The sequence below is a fragment of the Gopherus flavomarginatus genome, chromosome 12, assembly GCF_025201925.1.
Source record: "Gopherus flavomarginatus isolate rGopFla2 chromosome 12, rGopFla2.mat.asm, whole genome shotgun sequence".
NCBI lineage: Eukaryota > Metazoa > Chordata > Testudines > Testudinidae > Gopherus > Gopherus flavomarginatus.
This window is the reverse complement of record NC_066628.1, coordinates 1,080,841-1,100,840: the sequence shown is the minus strand read 5'-3', so window position 1 is coordinate 1,100,840 and position 20,000 is coordinate 1,080,841. Positions and strand designations below refer to the sequence as shown.

Here is a 20,000-nt window from a genome sequence, read left to right as displayed (position 1 = left end):
ATCCACCACCCTGGGCCCCCCAACGCTCTGGATCCACGTTGCTGAGGGAAATAAATGATCAATGCACAGGTCAACTTTCCCTCGACAGGCAGCAGCTGCCAGGTCTGGTGCCCGTCACTGGGGGATGCTGGGGCAGTTCTAGGGATCAGCCCTTGGTGGGGCTCAGAGTCTCCTCCGGAGCCCTGACGTCTGGGGAACAAACAGCCGAGCCGCCCATGTTCCATGGTCTGTGTTTTATTAGCTCAATAGCCGAGCAAAAGCATCAAACAAAATATGTACAAATGGAAGAACATGAAATCGTCCAGTTACTTACTGTGCTCAGGCAGGTTCACTAAACCACCCCACGTACATTAACAGCCCCCGCTAAGGGCTACGTAACACTCCGGGAGGCGGCGGATCTGGGTCGCTAGCAGCCCCACAGGCACCGCGCATCCCCAAGGCCAAGCTGGATGTTTCGGTTCCAGCCCAAGGGCTGACAGAGGGAGGGTCCGATCGCTCCCTGGTGACGTGAACAGCAGCAGCAGAGCTGTCGGTGCCATTAAGGCGCCTGCCCGGATTATGGCTGATTCGGTAACAGCCGATCTCTTCCCCCCACTCCCCTAGAGTCACATTCCAATATGCCCGGTTACGCTGAATGCTCATTGATGAATGTAGTGAAAACATCAGGACTTTGAAGGGTTAAAGGGACAGGTGCTAATCCCGAAATACCTGCCCATGTGTGATCTTTCCAATAGCGAGGCTGTTTGACCTAAGGCTGGTGTCAGGATCTGAGCAGCTACTCTATAGGCGCTGTGCTCATATAGATTCTGTGGGTCTCTCAAACACACACACGCAGGCCAGAACACTAAGCCAGAGGCATCTGCACCTACTACGAGAACTAGAAAACACCCAGAGAGGTGGACACTTTGCAGCTGTTCCAGCGCGACCCTCAGGGGTCCATTCAGGCGGCTGGACTGCTATTAGCCAGGGGCCTTGTCAGCCCATGTGTGTGAAGGTCGATGGCTTTGCAGGCCAGCTAGTGGTGACGCGCTTGTAGGTGTCAGATCTTTGACGCCCCCCGCTGCTGGATATTACCCCTCGGTGGCCAGCGGGGGGTGAAAGAGGCACAGGTGTGGCGACATGGCACAGCCAGAGGCTGCCAGCCTGGCCTGAGATGTGATGGCCAAACCTCAGGCACCCGTGGCCAATCAGAACGGGGTACTCGCTTTCTGAGGTCACTGGCATTACCCAATGGGGTCTGATTAGGACCCCTTTATGCAAATAAAGGACCTCCTCATTCTTGTAATTTTGGCCTCAGAAAGCCCTCGGATCCAAAAATATATGCAGTCCCCAGGTCCCTGAGACAATGGAGGTCCTGGATCAGCCCCAGACAATATTTGACCCTGTCTGCGAAAGTCCTGGTCTTACTGAAAAGGATTTAAAAAAAAAGAAAGCCAGCAAAAAGTTGGAACTGAAAAGGAAAACCCCCCAGTTCTGCATTCCCAGAGCGGGACAGGTCCTTGGCCTTCCGCTGTTCCTGCCCCCCAGAGACACACACACACGTATTACACACGTGCTGAGATTCTGACACTCAGCAGCTCAGCTTTATGCTGAATTTGCGGTGGTTTGACACACAACGTTCAGGGCAAAGCTCGGACCTGAGCGCGACCAGAGCACAGTCTTTTCCTCTGAAAATCACCATTTTGGGATTCGATTTTCCAAGCAGGCCCATTTGTCTCTCAGATGGGGGTGGGGTAGCCCATAATTCCCTGCTGTGGGGCTCCCCCGCCCCCATCTTTGCCTGCTCATCGGGCTCTGTGGCGGTTCCTGCTGCAAGGGGACCTGCCCGTCCCTGATGCAGGCAGCGCGGCCCCTGCAGAGACGAGACACTGGAGCGAGTCGGCCCTTTGGGGAGAAGGTGAGGCTAAGTCCTGGCTGCCGAAGCATAGACACAAACCCTACAATAACAGAGCCTGAGGCCCAACACCCCCAGGAGGAAACTGCTCTAATGATCAAGTTGGAATCTCCCCCGGAGCAGGGGGGAGTCAGAGGACAGAGATCGCCCAGCCAGCGGGGTCAGCAGCTGGGCAGGGTCACGGCCCCTAGCTCCAGGGTCCCATGCCCTGGGGGTCTGTTCCTGATGAAGAGCTGGAGGCAGAATCTTCCCCGCTCTTTGCTGTGGAGAGAGGAAAATCGTTCAGAGGTGGCGTAAGCTGTGGGGATCCTAGCTAGGGAAGGGGGATGAGAATTCAGCTCTGGGCTTCCTCCACACTGCACCCCCCACTAACTCCTCTCTATGGAGCGACCTGCCACGGGCTGGGAATGGACACGGGGTTTGAACCCCAAATGCAGCGCACGACCCTACTCATAACGGCCCCCGACAGACACTGCCGGGCTCTGGCTTTTCCCCACACACTGGCAGCTCCCGGATGGCTGGTCCAGCCTGTAATGGGTGTAGGAGTGACGTGTCTGGCTCAGTGTAAGGGGACTGCTGGCCTCTCACTGACACTGAGTGGGGGCTTTGGTTGGCCCTCCCCAATACCAAAAGGAAGAGGAAGGGTCGATGGGAAATCAGGACTCTGAGACCAACAGTCCCCAGGAGCAATGGGGAGAGACGGATGCTACAGGTCAGCCTGGCTAATGAGGGAGTCAGGAGGCCAGATGTCCCGTTCTCTATGTCAGCTGGAGCTGCCGGGCTGGAATGGACAGAGCTAAGGGGAGAGCAGGGGCCCGAGCTGAGCTGGGAAGCAGAGTTGCACCAAACTGAGTCAGAGGGGCCAGAGGAGCAGCCTGGGGAGCTGGAGGCAGAGCAGCAGCCGTGCTGAGGCAGAGCGGAGCTGAGTGCGATGAGCAGCTGGAGAGACCGAGGGGGCCCAGTGCAGGGACACCCCCCCAGCCAAGAGGCCTTGCAGGCCAGACTTGAGGGGAATCATAATCCCGATGCTGGGACCTCAGCCATCCAGAGCCAGAGGGCATGTGGCCATCGCCAGAACAACCTGCAGCATCCTTGCAGCACAGCCAGGGCCTGGGCAGGGGCCTGGGTCTTGTGAGGAAGACAGAGATGCTGGTTGTGACGCCCCGTGTCTCAGAGCAGAGTGACAGGTTTTCCTTTCACCTTTCCCATTTTTCCCCTCATTTTTTCTAATTAGTTGCTGTTTAATATATTATTTGTTTGAGCTGTAGGCAATGATCAGTGGGTCAGGGAAGTGTCCAGTGCGGAGAGAGCACCCTGGAGTGGGAACACCCTAGCCCCTGCCCTGAGTGACCATGACAGGGTTGGGGGTTGAGCCCCCAGGAATCCTGGGCCCAGCCTTGTCGGGGTTATGAGGACTCTGCCAGACAGGAGGGTGGCAGGGGAGCCCTCGAGGACAGGCAGGTCTCTGGGTAAAGGAAGTGGGAGCGAGGACTCAGATCCTTTCACTAACCCACTTCATCGGGGTAGCGTGAAGCCAGGAAAGTTCCCCACAATAGTGGGACCATCCCCTGCTTACATCATGCGGCCCAGCGCTGCTCCCCTGGAGCAGGGGAAATCAGTGCTCATGTCCAGTCACTACTGGGCTCCCTTCTCCCATCATGGGGACCCCCTACACACCCATAATGCACTGGGGCATGTGGGCCCCATACCCAGGATTTACTCACTGGCTGCTGGAGCATAGCCAGGTTTCCTGGGGCCTGAAACACAAGCAGAGAATGAGGGTTAGTGCAGAGGAGCAGGGTAACCCCTCCCCTCATCCCCCAGACACAGGGCTCCCCACCACCCCAACTGCACCTCACCCAGGTCAGTCTGACCCTAGTGCCCCCCACAACAGGCACACGGTGCCCAGCCAACGACAGAGCCCACTCTGCCCCCAGCAGGGCCAGGCTATGGTGACCCAGGGCTCACGGCACCTCCACATGGGGCCCATTGGCCCTGCCCCATCTCTCCTTGGGGGGCAGTGGGAGGAACGATTCCCCCTTGGGCTGGCAGGGCTGCCCCACTCCCCAGACCTCCCCACATCCCGGCTCCGCGGGGACCAGCTTTTACCTGCTGATTTTCTCCTCCACAGGACGACGCCGGCCCCTACGGCTCCACCCAGAACCAGCACAGCCAGGACGATGGCGGCCAGGACCCCAGGGGGCAGGGGGCGCTTCTTCCCAGGGGCTGTGGGATGGAGAGGGGCCCAGGTCACCGAGGGGAGCAGCCGCTGGGGCATCCTCCTGGGGCAGCCACAGGTCTTTGCCTCGAACGCCTCCCCGAGGGCATCTGCAGAGACCTGGCCCCAGGGGAGGGGAAGGCTGAGCCGGGAGGGGGATGGGGATGGGGCACAGAGTGCGGGTGCTCTGCCAGGCACTGCCAGACATGGAGCAAATGTAGCAACCAGGCCCCTCTCTCATAATAGCATCAGTCTGTGGAACTCCCTGCCACAGGATATCACCACAGCCAGGAACTTAATGAGATAATCTGAAGCATCGGCCATTTCTGTGGGTCACACAAATATCCAGAGCCAGAAGAGTTCACACTGACAGTGGGCAGGGATATTGACCTTCCTGTGGCCCAGCCTCATCCCCATCTCTGTAATTCCCATGGGGCTGTGCCCTGCCATTCACCCTTCCTTACCCCAGATGAGCGTGGGCTCCCCCAGGCTGCTGTGCTCCACCCGGCAGGCGTAGCGGTGCCTGTCCTGCTGCGGGGAGATCTCCAGGGATGACTGCATGTAGTAGGTGCTGTCGGCATTGGGCAAGATCCCGCTGGAGTCCGTCTCTGCCAAAATGTCTTCTCCGTCCCGCACCCAGGAGACATGGATGGGACGCGGGTGAAAGCCCCTGGCGCAGCAGGAGAGGGTGACGGAGCCGTCGACGGAGCCGTCGAGGGCGTCTCTGCGGAAAACTGAGACCTTGGGAGGCACTGGAAGGAAGACAGAGTATGTGAGCCACATGCCAGGAGCTGGGACCATGCAGCTAGGGTGACCAGACAGCAAGTGTGAAAAATCAGGACAGGGAGTAGGGGTAATAGGAGCCTATATAAGTAAAAGCCCCAAATATCGGGACTGTCCCTGTAAAATTGGGACATCTGGTCACCCTACATGTAACAGACAGAAGACAAAAGTGCACAATGCATAGGCACCGACTCCACGGGTGCTCCAGGGCTGGAGCACCCACGAGAACAAAAAATGGTGAGTTCTCAGCACCCCTGACAGCCCCCCCATCAGCTCCTCCTCCCTGCCTTTGATCAGCTGTTCAGCAGTGCAGGAGGCGCTGGGGGGAGAGGAGGAAGAGCGAGGGAGCTGTGCCCGGGAGAGGGGGACAGGGGCAGGAAAGGTAGGGTAGGGGTGGGGTCTTGGAGGAAAGAATGGAGTGAGGGTGGGGCCTGGGGTGGAGTGGGGGTTGAGCATGCCCCCAGGAAAGGACAAAATTGGCGCCTCTGCCGCAGTGTGTCAACCTTCCCTGTGTATGAGAGATGTGGTCTGCACCCATTTACACTGATTTGTAAATGGAGTTAGTTAATCTGGTGTAAATCCCCTCTGCAGAGTCAAACTGCTCTAATCCTTGCTCACATCTGGCAACTACCCAGTTCAGCTGCACCAAACAAGCCTGGGCCCAGGTCTCCTTCGCTGCGTGCTAGCCATGTTATAGCATGGGATATGTCCCAGCAGGTTGTCAGTGGGTCACCCAAACATGTGTGTGAGATTTAGAGGCTAAGGGCCAGATTTCCAAACGCCCCTCGGTGCCTCACCCCGATGATTTCATGGGGAGCTAAGTGCCTCTGCTCGGAAATCCCAGCTGGCCTGTCTGCATTGTCAGATGCTTAAATCCCTTTGTCACATGGTCCCGAGTTCCTGTCCATGTCTCTGCCCTTGACTGTGGAGGTGCCAGCGCTGGGCATAAGAACCTCAAAACAAGTTTTTCTTTGTACAGAGACACGTATCGCCCAGCCCTTTGAGAGTGTGAAGGGGGCAGGGAGGGGCTTTTCTGGCTCAAACATGCCAAACAAATCAACTCTCAGCCCAGAGCTGGGACGTTTCAGCCTGAAAAGGGAAGTCTGAGGGAGCTGGAAACCACGGGAAAGGCCCTGCAGAACGGAGATGCCCAGGCCGCCAGAACCAGCTAACAACGCTTCTGCTCTAAACAAGAGCCCGTAGCTCTTGTCTAGTGCTTGTCAAAGTGCTTTACAAAGGAGATCCGTGTCACTAACCCCATTGTACATGTGGGGAAATGGAGGCACAGAGCTGAGGCGTGACTGGCCCAAGGCAGCAGTGCAGAACCTCGGTAGATGTGGGGGAGTTACAAAGCCCTGCACCCTCCAGGACCTTGCCCCAGCCCCTCCCCTTCCCTTCCCCAAAGGCCATGCCTCCTGACCAGGCCAGAAGTTGGAGCTGGGCAGGGAGCCCGGGTTGCTGTGGGGAGCCACAGTACCTCCACCTGCCCTGGACAGGGGCTGGGGTACCCAAAAGCAGCCCTTGCCCCATGTCCACACCCCGGACCGGGCTCCCTGGGTGCTCCCACCACATCCTGGTTTCAGCTTCCAGCCTGGCGAGGAGGCAGGGCCTTGGCAGAAGAGGAGGAGCAGGGCTGTGGCCAGAGAAAGGGACGGGGCCTCGTGGTGAGGGGGGCTAAGGCCGACCTCAGCTCCCCCAATATGAACAGGCTGGTACTGCCAGCAGGGGCTGTGCTTTGTACCTGCCTGAGACTTGCATTTTGCGCGGGGGGAGGGGGGGAACGCGGCCTCCTGCCCCTCAAACTATGCCCATGTTAAAAAGTGGGTGAGAATGGCCCCAGCCCAAGGTCACCCTGCAGGCCAGTGGCAGAGCTGGGATTAGAACCCAGTTGTCCTGTGTCCCAGCCCAGTGCAATATCCACTAGGTCACACTGCCCCTTCTGATCAAGTCCAAGTCGCATTGGTGTTGCTGAGCCCTGTACCCCACTCCCCATAAGTCGTCCCCACTGCTCACTCACCCTGCTGCTCCAGCACCGCCCGCCCCTGCAGCACCAGGCTCTGCAGGGTCCCCAGGCACTCGGACTGCAGGTACTGCTGGACAAACTTGGTCCAAGCCTTGCCCGCCGTCTCCCAGTGCTGCTTCGGGGCAAAGGCCGGCTGCACGGCCGCGACCCACGTCCCCGTCTGGTTGTCAAAGCTGATGAAGTCCCTCCCGTTGTAGGCGAACTGGAACCTTGGGTCCATGGGGGCCTGGTCACTCAGCACACAGCCCACATGAACCTGCTCGGTGTGAACCCCTGCGGAGGGGAGAGAGAGAGAGAGAGAGAGAGCGCTCAGACCCTGCACTGAGAGCTGGGAAATGTGTCTGCAGGCGGGTGGGGTCAGAGGACACTCGGCGGGTTGGTGACACCAGCACTTTACCGTCTCTGACCGTGCACCTGGCCTCATGCTGAGCTAGCGAACAATCCCAGAGGACGCTGAGGGGCAGGAGGGGTCAGAGCAGAAACATGGGGAGGACTGAGGGGTTGGGGTCCTGTCAGACAGTTACTGAGCTCCTGGAGTCTCTCCAATGGTGAACATGAGAGGTGCCATACGGAGTGAGACTAAGGTCTGACAGTGACCAACACCAGGGACTCAGGGAGAGTGCACAGAACAGGGCAATTCTGGAGTGATCCTCCTGTCTTCCCCTCCTGGGTTCTGGCAGGTGGAGATTTAGAGTTGCCCCAGGCACAGGGCTGCATCCCAGACCATTTTGGTTAATAGCCATTGATGGACCTGTCCCCCAGGAGCTTATCTAGTTCTTTGCTGAACCCAGTTATACTTTTGGTCTTCACAACATCCCCTGGCAGTGAGTTCCGCAGGGTGACCGTGTGTTGTGTGAAAAAGTACTTCCACATGTTTGTATTAGACCTTTGATTTCATCAGGCAGCCCCTGTTTATTGTTGTAGGGAAGAGTAAAGACCACTTCTCTATTCACTTTCTCCACCCCAGTCATTGTATGGACTATCATATCCCCCGTTAGCCGTCTCTTTTCTCAGCTCAACACCCCGCATCTTTCTGGTCTCATGTACGGAAGAGGCTCCATACCTGTGATCATTTGTGCTCCCTTTTCTCTGAGCCTTTTTCAGTTCCACTCTGCTCTTTTGGCGATGGGGTTTGTGATGTTGCACCCCATCACGCAGTGAAGAACTGAGTCATGCAGGGACATATGACTTGCCCCTGTGACTCCAAAACTCCATCGTGTAGCTGTTTCTCTACCCAGGGAGAGAGGTGTTTCTACCCACAAGAGAGGTTATATAAGCCCCTGGGAGACCCCTCCATTTGGGCTTCAGCTGGCTCAAGAGAGCCCCTCCACCCCCAAGGACGCCAAAAGAAACTGGAACAAAGGGCAGTAACCACAGGGGTGGGAGTGATCGCTGGACCCAGACTACAAGGCGGCTAGTCTGTAAAAGAAGCTTCCTGGAACATCTCTGAGGGCGAGATTTACCTGCATTTAGTTTCCTTCTGTATTAGGCTTAGACGTGCATGTTTTATTTTATTTTGTTTAGTAATTTACTTTGTTCTGTCTCTTATTACTTTGAACCACTTAAATCTGACATTGTGTATTTAATAAAATCACTTTTTACTTATTAATTAACCCAGAGTCTGTATTTATATGGTGGGGGAGAGGGGGGAACAACTCTCAGTGTTACAGAGGGTGAACAACATATGATTTTTAAGCTTTATACAGGGTAAAACTGATTTATTTGGGGTTTGGACCCCATTGGGAGCTGGGTGTCTGGGTGCTAGAGACAGGAGCACTTCTTAAGCTGTTTTCAGCTAGGCCTGCAGCTTGCAGGGGACGTGGTTTAGACCTGGGCCTGTGTTTGCAGCAGGCTGGCTTGCCTGTCTCAAACAAAGCAAGGTACTGAAGTCCCAAGCTGGCAGGGAAAGTGGGCTCACAAGTAGTCTAGGCACATCAGGTGGCAGTTCCAAAGGGGTTTCTGTGATCAACCCATCACAGGGTGACCAGACCTGCACACAGTATTCAAGGTGTGGGAACACCATGGATTTATATAGTGGCAATATGATGTTGTCTTATTTTCTATCCCTTTCCTGGCCAGAAAACATTGATTTTCAGTTGGGGAAATTGGTCCTGGGGCTGCCCGGCTCCCTGCCTGGGATTCTCCTGAGATGGCATTTCTGAAAAATTTCCGTCCCATGGAAACCTCCCGTTTCTGACTTTCCTTCCAATCCGGAATGAAACCGCTTCTGGGAATAACATTTTCTGTGGGAAGAAAGCTCCATTTTCCTGCCAGCTCTGGTTTGGGCAGCACCTGGCACAGCGAGGCCCCAATTCCCTGGGGGAGTGATTCTGAGCAGGCAGCTCTCGTGTGTCCATTAACAACAACTCTCAGACACTCACCACCTGTCTGGTTGTACAGCTGCATCCACCTCCTGGTCTCAACTTTAGAGCCCTCCTCGTGCCTCCAGAACTGCTGGGTCTTTTCCTGGAGATACTCAGTGCCCAGGGTCTGTGCCACCCACTCCTGAGTGGGTCTGACCTCTCGTGTGTCGCTTCTGTAGTACGCGATCTTAACGTCATCCAGCCGGGCGATCATGATGAAGTGATGGGTCCCATCTTCGTTGATGACGGCTGTGACTAGCACTGCCAGGCTGTGATGCCCTAAAGCAACAGAATGGAGGTTGAGTTTACCAGCAGCTTCCTCCCTTGTTCAGGGGACACCAGGGTCACCCAGTGGGGACCAGCAGAGACCTCCCACCCCCATCCACATCCCCCTGCCGTCAGCCCCATCCTGGGTGAGGGACAAGCTGGGATCTGTCTGTAATACACAGGAATCAGGTAGGACAAACTCTCAGCCTGCACCTCTGAAAGCTGGTGGCTTGTTTGGGGGGGGCAGGGAGGGTCAGACATCGGTGTGTGTGGGGGGGTTAACTGCCCCCTGAAGGGCTCTCTCCCATGGGAAAGTGCCCTGAGGATGGGAGAGGTGGATGGGCAAATTGCTCACAGCAGAACCTAGGGCATTTGTGCTGTGTGTGCCTGCCTGTGGGGTGTGCACGTATGTGGTATGTATGTGTGCAGGGGACGGTTGTGGGTGTGCATGACCTTCATTGTCACTTTTTACTGAAAAAAAATTGTGGTTTCGATAGAAGCATTTTTTTGGGTGTTTACTGATTTTCACCCCAATTTTGGCTCAATCAGCTAACTGGAAATACTGATTGTTGTAAGAAAATCCAACCCGTGACAGCTGGTCGATGTGTTTGTGTGAACAATAGATGAGTCTAAGTGTGAGTGCAAGGCTGCCTGTTAAAGTGAGGAGATGGAGAGGAAGTTACACACACCATTACTGTGCAGTCCAGGAAATACACCACAGCATTAAACTCCTTTGATGTTCCCTCTGTGTTGCTGTTGGACCGTCTTTTCTCCCAGGTTTTAAATGTTTAGAACAAATACACCTGCACCCAGCTGGAGCGAGGTTGTTACAGGGAGCTGTCCCGTCTGACACCCCCAGCCAGGGGCTCACCCTGCCCCCTCACCCCGCCCCAGCCCGACCAGGTACTCACCGCCAGACGCAGCTGGTGCCAGGAGCCCACAGAGTGCCAGCAGCAGCCCCCAGGCCATGGCTCTTGTGTTGCACGGGGAGGGTGACCGGACAGTCCAGGTGGGGTGGGTAATAGGCACCTGTATAAGACAAGACCCTGAATATCTGGACAAGAGACTCAGCCCAGGTGGGCTGGTAAAGCCTGGCACAGACCCTGGCATCCCAGACCAGAGGGACCCACCGCCACTATCACTATCACTTTCCAAAGTGTCACAGCTGCCTGTGGCCATCGAATCAGGACACAGGCAGAGGCTGTTTGTCATTGGTATCCAGGCAGAAGTAGCTGTGTGAGGTTAAGGTGCAGAGCCCGTGACAGCAGAGTCCCGCCCCATGCCCAGGGGGGTGTGAAGGGAAGGGCAGCGCTGCTGGGCTGGGCAGGAAGGGGCTGGACCCACTCTGGGGCAAGGCACCGGGTGTGGGTACCATGGGCACAAAGGGGCCAGGAGTGAATCCCAGCTGGGAAGGAGAAGGAGGTTTTGGACCCTTCAAGGGGCAAGGCTGGAGCAGCCCCCATAGGAGCTATGGAGGCACAAACCATTCCTCCATTGCCAGAGTGAGCTGGCAAAGACCACAGGACTGTCTAGTGGGCGATGGGGGTCCAGGCTCAGCAGTTCATGTCCTGGTTACAGATCATGTTCCTAACACTCATGCTTCAGGGCCTCAGCCAGCCACTGGCAGGGGTCAGGAAGGAATTCCCCCACCCCACAATAAAATAATTCGTTGTGAGGTTTGTTTGTGTTTTATCTCCCCCCTCTGCAGTGGCAGGGCCAGCCCCAGCTGGAGATGGAACAGGGCCCCCCCCCACAGGCACTAGAGGGGCACCCAGCATTATCTCACCCACAGGTGAGGCTGGCTGGTCCTTGCACCCATGCTCAGGGTGTAGCTGATTCCCTGACTCCACCCATGGCAATTCCCCCCCCCAAGTCAGACTGGCAGTGACTTGGGGGTTCTCACCTTCTCCTGCAGCCTGGGGGCAGATCACTGGCCAGGATTATCAGCAGGGTGGGGACGGGGGGGGGGGGGTAGATGAGCAGACTCACCCCTGCAGCACCTCCTGCTGGTCTCTCAGGGAATTAGCTCGATTCAGCTCCAGAGAGCCCTCTGCAGGCTGGTGATCTAACCCCATGTCCCTCCCTGGACCCCAGTGCCCTTTTAACTGGGGTGCTGCCCCTGGCAGTCCATCACCAATCTGGGTCTCCCCTCCCTGTGGAACCCCCACCCACTATCCCCACCTCAGTATATGGCTACTGCCAGTTATCATCTAGCCCTGGGACAGACTGCAGTATCAGTCACTCATCACTGGCAAGGAGGGTTTGGACCTGCTGCCTTGGCCTACCCCTGGGCTGCCCTCTGCAACCCCCAGTACCTGTTAGCCCAATGCTAGGCTGCAGCTTGGGGCTTTCCAGGCTGGAGCTCCCCCTCAGCCCTGCTTCACCCAGGTACCCTGTGTCCAGCTCCTTGCAGCCAGGCCCTTCTCCCTCTACAGGCAGAGGAAGAGTTTGTGGATTTCTAGCTCACAGCCTCTTATAGGGGCCAGCTGGGCCTGATTGGGGAATGGCCCCAGCTGCAGCCACTTCCCTCAATCAGCCCAGCCTAAAAGTTGCTTTCTCCAGCTATAGCCCCCTCCCAGGGCTGTTATTAACCTTTCAGGGCAGAAGTGGGGGTCCAATCTGCTATGAGGGGGAGGTCTCTCACTTAACCCTGTCCCTGCCATTGCAGAGCCTTGGGCTTTGGTGCCCCTCACCTCCCCCTCCTCCCGTTCTCAGCCTGTGGCAGGTAACAGTCCAGTCTCCTGGGGGCTGTGGCCCTTCAGTCTCATTGTGGGTGTTGGGTTAGTGAGCAGGGGGCTGGTGGCCTGTGACGTACAGGAGGTCGGACCAGTTGAGCTGCTGGTTCCTTCTGGCCTGAAGCTCATGATACAGCCGGTCCAGGGGCTGCCCCGAGACGTGGGGTGATGAGTCCTCCATGTGGGATGAGCCGTTCCCGTGCCGGGCTCAGCCAGTCCCCGAGTCAGGTGCTGAGCTGGTGACTCTCAGGGCCAGTCAATGAGCCTCACAGGAGAACCAGCAGCTCCGTCTGCCCCACGTCACTCAGTAGCTTGGACCTGTCCCCTGCCTGAGTGCGGGATGGACCCCACAGCCGCAGGCTTCAGCTCTCTCCAGCCTGGCTCCCAGCCCTGAGTGTGCCTTGCCCTCAACTCCTGATTCCAGCTCTGAGCACTGGCTCTGGTTCCTGGCCCGACTGTCACTGCACCAACCACTGGGCCAAACCCTCTGCAGCTCGGTGTCTGACACACGGTCATCGCTAGGGTGACCAGCTGTCCCAATTTTATAAGGACAGTCCCTACTTTTGGGGCTTTTTCTTACATAGGTGCCTATTATCCCTCACCCCTGTCCTGATTTTTCATAATTTCTCTCTGGTCACTCTAGTCACAGCAGACAGACAAATGAGTGACAGACACAGTAGTGTAGCTAAGTGTAACCATTCTCATTTGGGGAAGATAGTTTGGGTTAATTTACCCTGGTCCATTTTACCAGTACACCACTGGCTAGATCGATTGATAGATATTCCAATACATACAGCCTGTCTGAGCACCCACCTCTCCATCCCTGCCCACACCCCTCCTCTGCCCATCCCAGGTCTGAGAGCGGCACCCATCACTGGAGATTGGCAGTGTCTCCCGTAAATCAGACCAGCAGCTCAGGTTCCTTTCTCCCTCCCCTCCAGCAAGCTGGGCCAGGCTGGGTTTGTTTGGGATTTATTTAATGAATACACAGAGCTGAGCGTGAGGAGGCTAGCGGGGGAAGCACAGAAATGGGCTATGTGGTTAGCTTGCAATGGAGAGAGTTTAGTGATCATCCTCCTCAGAGACATCCCTGGTGGGTGGGTGGAACAAATCAGCCTCCCTGCTAGTCTCTTCACCGTGTGCCCTGCACGCCCACCCACCACTCGCCTCCTCACCACCCTCCCCGCCTGCCGCTCTCCTCATTGCCGTCCTGCCTGTCCACCTGCCTCCTCACCCGTCCCGCCTGCCCATCTGCCACTCGCCTCCTCACCACCTTCCCCACCTGCCACTTTCCTCATTGCTGTCCTGCCTGCACACCTGCCACTGGCCCCCACGTTCACCTCCTCATCACGCTCACCCACTTCCCGCCTCACCTCCCCCACACCTCCTCATGGTTTTCCCGAAGCTTGGGGGCCCCCCAAAGTGTGGGGCTTGGAGCAGTTGCTCCAATTCGCTGTGCCCAGGGATGGCTCTGATCTCGTTTCATGGGGTTGATGGCTTCCATAGTCCCAGTCCAGCTCCTGAGATGGTTCCATTGCCCGTGGCTGGAGATTCCCTCGTTGGTCACCGGTTTCGTTGCCCAACTGGAACGGAGCCATTGTGAACATAAGAGCATAAGAACGGCCATGTTGTGTCAGATCAAAGGTCCATCTAGCCCAGTGTCCAGTCTCCTGACAGTGGCCAGTGCCAGGTGCCGCAGAGGGAATGAACAGAACAGGGAATCATCGAGTGATCCATCCCGTTGCCCACTCCCAGCTTCTGGCAAACAGAGGTTTGCAGACACCCAGGGTATGGGGGGGTCTGTCCCTGACCATTTTGGCTAACAGCCATTGATGGACCTGTCCTCCAGGAACTTATCTAGTTCTTTTTAGAACCCAGTTATACTTTGGGCCTTCACACCATCCCCTAGCAATGAGTTCCACAGGTTGACTGTGTGTTGTGTAAAGAACTACAGCCTTTTGTTTACTGCCATCAGGGTCCAGGCAATGTAATGGGTGTCCACTCAGCAACAGGCACCTTCCTGCATCTGCGTGCAGCGAGGCAGCTCTCTTCCTTTCTAAGCTGGCCAGGCCACCATCTCCACCCGTAGGATGACCTCCTGGGCCAGCTCCATCCTAGGACTTTCCCCCGCTGGGGCAGTCCACAGTACAGGGGAATGAACAAAACTCAGAGTCCAGATGAGTGGGAGAGGGGGACGCTTCCCTCTCAGGTTGTGTCTGTGGCAGGCCCTCCCTTCCCTCAGCTGTCAGGGGCAGAGATTCTGCCTTTCCCACCGCTCTCCTCTGCTGGAGCTGCAGGTTGCAGGCGGCTCTCTTCCCTGGGCTGCCCCCAAACCAGACGCTGCCCTGCCTTTGAACGCCTCCTGCAGCTGGTGCATTTCCTGCAGGTGTGGTGGGGCAGGGCTGGCTGGGCCCAGAGCAGCTCCTTAACCCCTGGCTGCCCACTGTGGGGTTTGTACACCCCATCGCACCCCCAGCGGTCGTCTCTCCTCTAAGGTGAACAGTCCCAGTGTTTTGAATCTCTCCCCATAAGGCAGCCATTCCACACGCCTCATCATTTCCGTTGCCCTTCTCTGCAGCTTGTCCAGTTCTGATATATATTTTTAAGATGAGGCGACCAGAATTGCACTCATTTTTCAAGGTGTGGGTGCACCATGGACTTCTATAGAGGCATTAGGATATTTTCTGTCTGATTATCTATCCCTTTCCTAACGGCTCCTTTGAGGAGGAACCTTGTCAAAGGCTTTCTGAGAGGCCAAGTACACTCTAGCCACTGGATCCCCCTTGTCCACACGTTCGTTGACCCCCACAAAGAATTCTACTAGATTGGTGATTTTCCTTTACAAAACCCTGCTGACTCGTCCCCCAAATACTGCGTTAATTGATGTGTCTGATCATTCTGCTCTTTACAACAGTTTCAACCAATTTCCTGATTCCGAAGTTCAGCTCCCCGGCCTGTCATTGCCAGGATCATCTCTGGAGCCTTTTGAAAAAATCTGCATTACATTCGCTACCCGCCAGCTATCTGCTCCAGAGGCTGAGAAGGGACAGGTCACTAGCCATATTTAATAGTTCTGCAGTTCCATAGTTGAGTTCCTGACGAAGTCCTGGGTAAGTCCCACTGATAGCAGAGAAACTCCATCTCATGTCCCTACCGTTCATCTTAAATAAGCCAGAGTCTCTCCCCCATTAAATGGTAGGTATGGGGCACCCAGCGCGCCAGACCAAAATGGCGGGAAAAGGGGGTAAACGGACATAACGCTGTGAGGTAAATTGAACAGGGGCTAACGGGCACAGGGGAGAATTGGCGGGAAGAAGGTTGTAAACAGCAATGATTGACAGAGCAAGGGTCCCACGACGTGATTGACGGGGCACGGGAGCAGAAGGCAGAGGGGGGCCGAAGGAGGCGAGGGGGGAATGGAGGTGAAGAAGATGCGAGGGAAGGGGAAGAGACGGATGAAGCAGGGGAGGGAGGGAAAGGAGAAACAGACACTGCATAGGCAGCTGAGTGCGTCAGACTCAGGGACAGGGCAGGGCAATGTCTGGGTGGGCGTAGGGGGTAACATTGATGTAGCTACGTGTGTGATCGCGAGAGGGATTTATCGGTGTCAAGCCGAATGCGTCGCTGCCCCTTGCTCTCACCTCCCTGTGAGCGCCTGGTCCCAGCCGCAGGGAGCAGCCACGTGGCGTCATTTCAAACTCTCCGGCAGGGCGGTGTGAGGGCTGTAGGGCTCCGGGTCTGGACTGTTACTGTGCCGGGGCCGTTATTACTGCTGTCAAGAAAAGGGGCCTGGCTTTGGAAAGAATACGGCCTGTGTCGGTCATTGATCAGAAGGCTGGAGCCGCGTCCTCCACGTATTTCCTCAGCCACCCCAGAGACCCCCACATTGAAGGGGGCAGATTGAGGGGGCAATCAGTGGGCTATGCAGGGGACACCCCAAAACCAGTTTTTCAGGGTAACACCTTCTGGTTCTGGTGTATAATTACTGTTTAATTGATCAATTTGTTCCAAACCCTCCTCTATCAACACCTGAATCTGGGACAGCTCCTCAGATCTGCCACCTAAACAGAATGGCTCAGTTGTGGGAACCTCCATCACAACCTCGGTTGTGAAATTCGATGCAGAGAATTAATTCAGCTTCTCCACAACGGCCTTGTCGTCCTTGAGTGCTCCTTTCGCACCTCGATCATCCTGTGGCCCCACTGGTGGTTGCCTCACTTCCTGCCTCTCATGTACTTAAAAAAACAATTTGCTGTTAGGTTTTGTGCCTTTTGTTCATTGCTCTTCAAATTCTTATACGTTTACACTTGACTTGCCAGCCATTATGCTCTGTTCTAATTTCCTCAGTAGGATTAGACGACCAGTTTTTAAAGACGCCTTTTTACCTCTAACAGCCTGTTTTACTCTGCTGGTTAGACAAGCTGGTATTTTTTTGGTCCTCTAATATTTTTTTATTTGGGGTACACATTTAGTTTATGCTTCAATGACAATGATTTTTAAAGGATTCTATGCAGCTTGCAAGCGTTTCACTCTTGTGACTGTTCCTTTCCATTTCCGTTTACCTAGCTTCCTCATGTTTTTGTGTTCCCCTTTTTGAAGTTAAATGGTGGGTGATTGTGGAGAAATACCACAGGCTTCCCCCACCTTTAACCCACTAAACACCACACCCTAGCGCTGGTGCAGGGCTGGAACCCTGGATCCCAGCGAAGAGGACCCAACTGTAAAACCGGCAGTTTCCAGACAGGGCCAGATGATCCTTGTCCTGCTAACTCGTCCCAGGTGCACACAGCTTTATCCCCACCCTGCTGTCTATGGGCACAATTTATCCCTGGTGTAAATTCAGGTAGCTGGTGTGGAGCAGCAGGGAATACCAGGCCAGACGGGTGTATGGGTCTGACACAGGGAGGCCAGGGACATCAGGTTAGACAGGCCAATGGGTCTGATCCAGTGTGGCAGGGACAGGCCCCAGGTCACACGGGGCAGCTGTCTCCTCTTGGGCTCTGCAGGATCCATGGGATGAAACTAACAAAGGGAGCCTCAGGTTGGGGGTCTGTGAGCTGGGATTCCCCTACCCAAGGGAAGGGCCAGGGTTTGGGGGTGTGAACTGGGGAGCAGTAGCCCTTGGGACTGGTGCATCTTTGGCCCAGGGATCCCCTCCCCAAGGGAAGGGCTGTGAGCCCCCAGGATCAGCGCAGATCCCCCCAACACCCACCAGTCATTTAAACCCCCCCTCCCAGAACCCCCCAGGCATGGGCACATGGTGGCTGTGAGGCAGATACAAACTGACAGTTTGCATAGCATTCCCGCACCGCGGCTCCTGTACAATGCACGTCCCTTGTGAGCACTTAGAATGAATCAAAATAGTTGTGTTTAAAAACAAGAGAGATGCCTCTAGAAAGCAGAGCAGTAGAAACAAGTGGTTACAATATTAACCCAAATCATAAAACAGGAGCTAGGGCCTGCCCTTATTAGCAGTTACCTTTCCTAGCTCCTAAGGTAGGTTCCCCCCACAGTCCAGTCTGGTGCAGAGCTGGTCGGTTTCCCAGGATCCAGCCTTTGCTGAAACCCTCTCATTCCACGAGACATCTCTGCTGTGAACGGATGCAGAGGGTCTTTCCCCACCCTACGACGCACCGACTCAGTCTTTTGTCTATTCCCAGCTAGGACGATCCCCACTCTGCTATAACCTTCCCTTTTTACCTCTAAGTGGTTCCAGTTGTTTGCAGTTGTCTTTGATGGGTTTCCATTGACTGTTTGGAGATGGGGCACGGGTAGATGACTGAGCCTTGCAACATATCACCAGAGGACTAGGGATGGGTAACACCTTCCCTCCGTGTCCCGCATGAATGGGCTGCTGGGAATCTTTTTTAATGTGTATTGGTACAGGGGGGAAAGTCTCTTTTCTATTGTCTGTAAGCTAAAAGACCCTGCAATGTTTACATCTTGAAGTTACAGAGATAATTCTTTGCTTTTCCTTTCTTTTATTAAAAGATTTCTTTTTAGAGAACCTGATTGATTCTTTCCTTGTCTCTCTTGTTATTCCAGGGGATTGGAATAGCTCACCAGGACTGGTGGGGAGACGGGAGGAAAGAATCAATCAGGTTCTCTAAAAAGAACTCTTTTAATAAAAGAAAGGAAAAGCAAAGAATTATCTCTGTAACTTCAAGATGTAAACATTACAGGGTCTTTTAGCTTACAGACAATAGAAAAGAGACTTTCCCCCCTGTACCAATACACATCAAAAAAGATTCCCAGCAACTGCACATACAAAAGTTAAGCCAACCAGATCCACAATTGCAGAGAGAGTAAAACAAATAGAAAGCCTAAGCCGCTTTTCTAACTTTATACTTACACAATTGGAACAGAAGATTAGAGAGCTTGAAGATAGACAGATCCTCTCAGAGCCGAGAGGGCACGGAACAGAGACAAAGGACACATGACAGCATCACCCAGACATATCCCAAGTGACTAACTTTTACATCAAAGCCCATAAGTTAGAATATTCCTTCAATCTTACCCACACACCCATTTCCCAGTGAGCAGGGACAGGTTACGAGCTTCTGCTGCAGCCCTCAGATGCTGCCCTTCCTGGCTCAGTACCATGGAAGTGCTGTGGGAGGTGCCGTGAGTCTGTCAGGTCTGGGACAGTGACCTCTTTGCCAGCTGGCACCAATGGGCCTGGCTCACAGGCAGCCCTTTGGAGGAGACCCTGAGCAAAGCCCTGGCTGGAGAAGGGCCCAGTGATCAGTGACTTGGAATGAACATGCTGCAAGAGAGAATGCAAACCCTGCAGTACAACAGCCTAAAACCCAACACCTAGAGGAGAAAATTGTTATAACGACCTAGCGAGAATCTCCCCAGGGCAGACAGGATCCATGGACAGGAGCTCTCCTAGCCAGTGGGGTCATGTCACGGAGTCACCAGGCGATGCTCTGGAACTGCTCCCCACCAAGCCAGGCAGGACTTTGGGGAGCCTCCTCTCCCTTGGAGCAGACTTGTTCAGGGCAAGAAGCTCACACGGCTTCACCTCCTGGGTCTCTCCTTGGAGCATTCAGCATCCTCTGCCCCTCCGTGCGCTTCCCACAGCGAGCCCGCCTCAGTGGGGTCCTGGGGAAGCCACTGGGACCTGCACCCCCACTTCGCAGTCGGACATGACTCTTAGCCAACCAGTAAAACAGAGGTTTATTCGATGACAGGAACAGGGCCTAAAACAGAGCTTGTAGATACAGCGAACCGGACCCCTCGGCTGGGTCCATTCTGGGGGTCAGTGAGCCAGACCCCCACGTCTGCCATCAGCCAGCTCCAGACTAACCCCCCCCAGCCCCTCCTCTCTGCTCAGCCCCTTTCCCAGGGCCAGTAGGTCACCTGATCTCTTTGTCTCCAACACCTTCAGCTGGCACCTTTGCAGGGGGGGCCCAGGCCATCAGTTGCTAGGAGACGGAGTGTCAGGCATTTAGGTGCACTGGCCCTTTGCTCTGCCAGATACTTAAGAACTGCCATGGGGACACTGAGGCACCAACACAGCAGCAGGGCACACGGCACCCAGCCAACGACAGAACCCACTCTGCCCCCAGCAGGGTCAAGCTATGGCGATCAACCCTGCCCCATGGCCCTGTACCACCTCTACTTGTGGGGCAGTGCTAGGAGCCACTCCCCCTTGGGCTGGCTGGGCCGCCTCACTCCCCAGACCTCCCCACATCCTGGCTCCATGGGACCG

General features: G+C 55.4%; 1 protein-coding gene across 1 annotated transcript; it reads right to left on the bottom strand.

Moving 5' to 3' along the window:
• Positions 1–218: 218 nt before the first annotated feature.
• LOC127032745 (class I histocompatibility antigen, F10 alpha chain-like) lies at positions 219–10,719 on the bottom strand. The gene is made up of 7 exons (XM_050920274.1): positions 10,460–10,719; positions 9,300–9,560; positions 6,913–7,191; positions 4,577–4,864; positions 4,004–4,120; positions 3,619–3,651; positions 219–2,155 (listed from the first exon to the last, which is right to left on the bottom strand). Exons 1-7 carry the CDS (start codon positions 10,656–10,658, stop codon positions 2,082–2,084), a joined length of 1,251 nt encoding a protein of 416 aa, XP_050776231.1. The 5' UTR covers positions 10,659–10,719; the 3' UTR covers positions 219–2,081.
• Between the last annotated feature and the right edge of the window lie 9,281 nt (positions 10,720–20,000).

Coding starts and splice junctions, on each gene's coding strand:
- LOC127032745 (XM_050920274.1), bottom strand. CDS start 10,658: ATGCCAGGGTCTGTGCCAGGCTTTACCAGCCCACCTGGGCTGAGTCTC. Junction 4,865..6,912: donor GGCGGTGCTGGAGCAGCAGG/GTGAGTGAGCAG, acceptor TCTTCCTTCCAG/TGCCTCCCAAGGTCTCAGTT. Junction 2,156..3,618: donor TGGCTATGCTCCAGCAGCCA/GTGAGTAAATCC, acceptor CTCTCTCCACAG/CAAAGAGCGGGGAAGATTCT.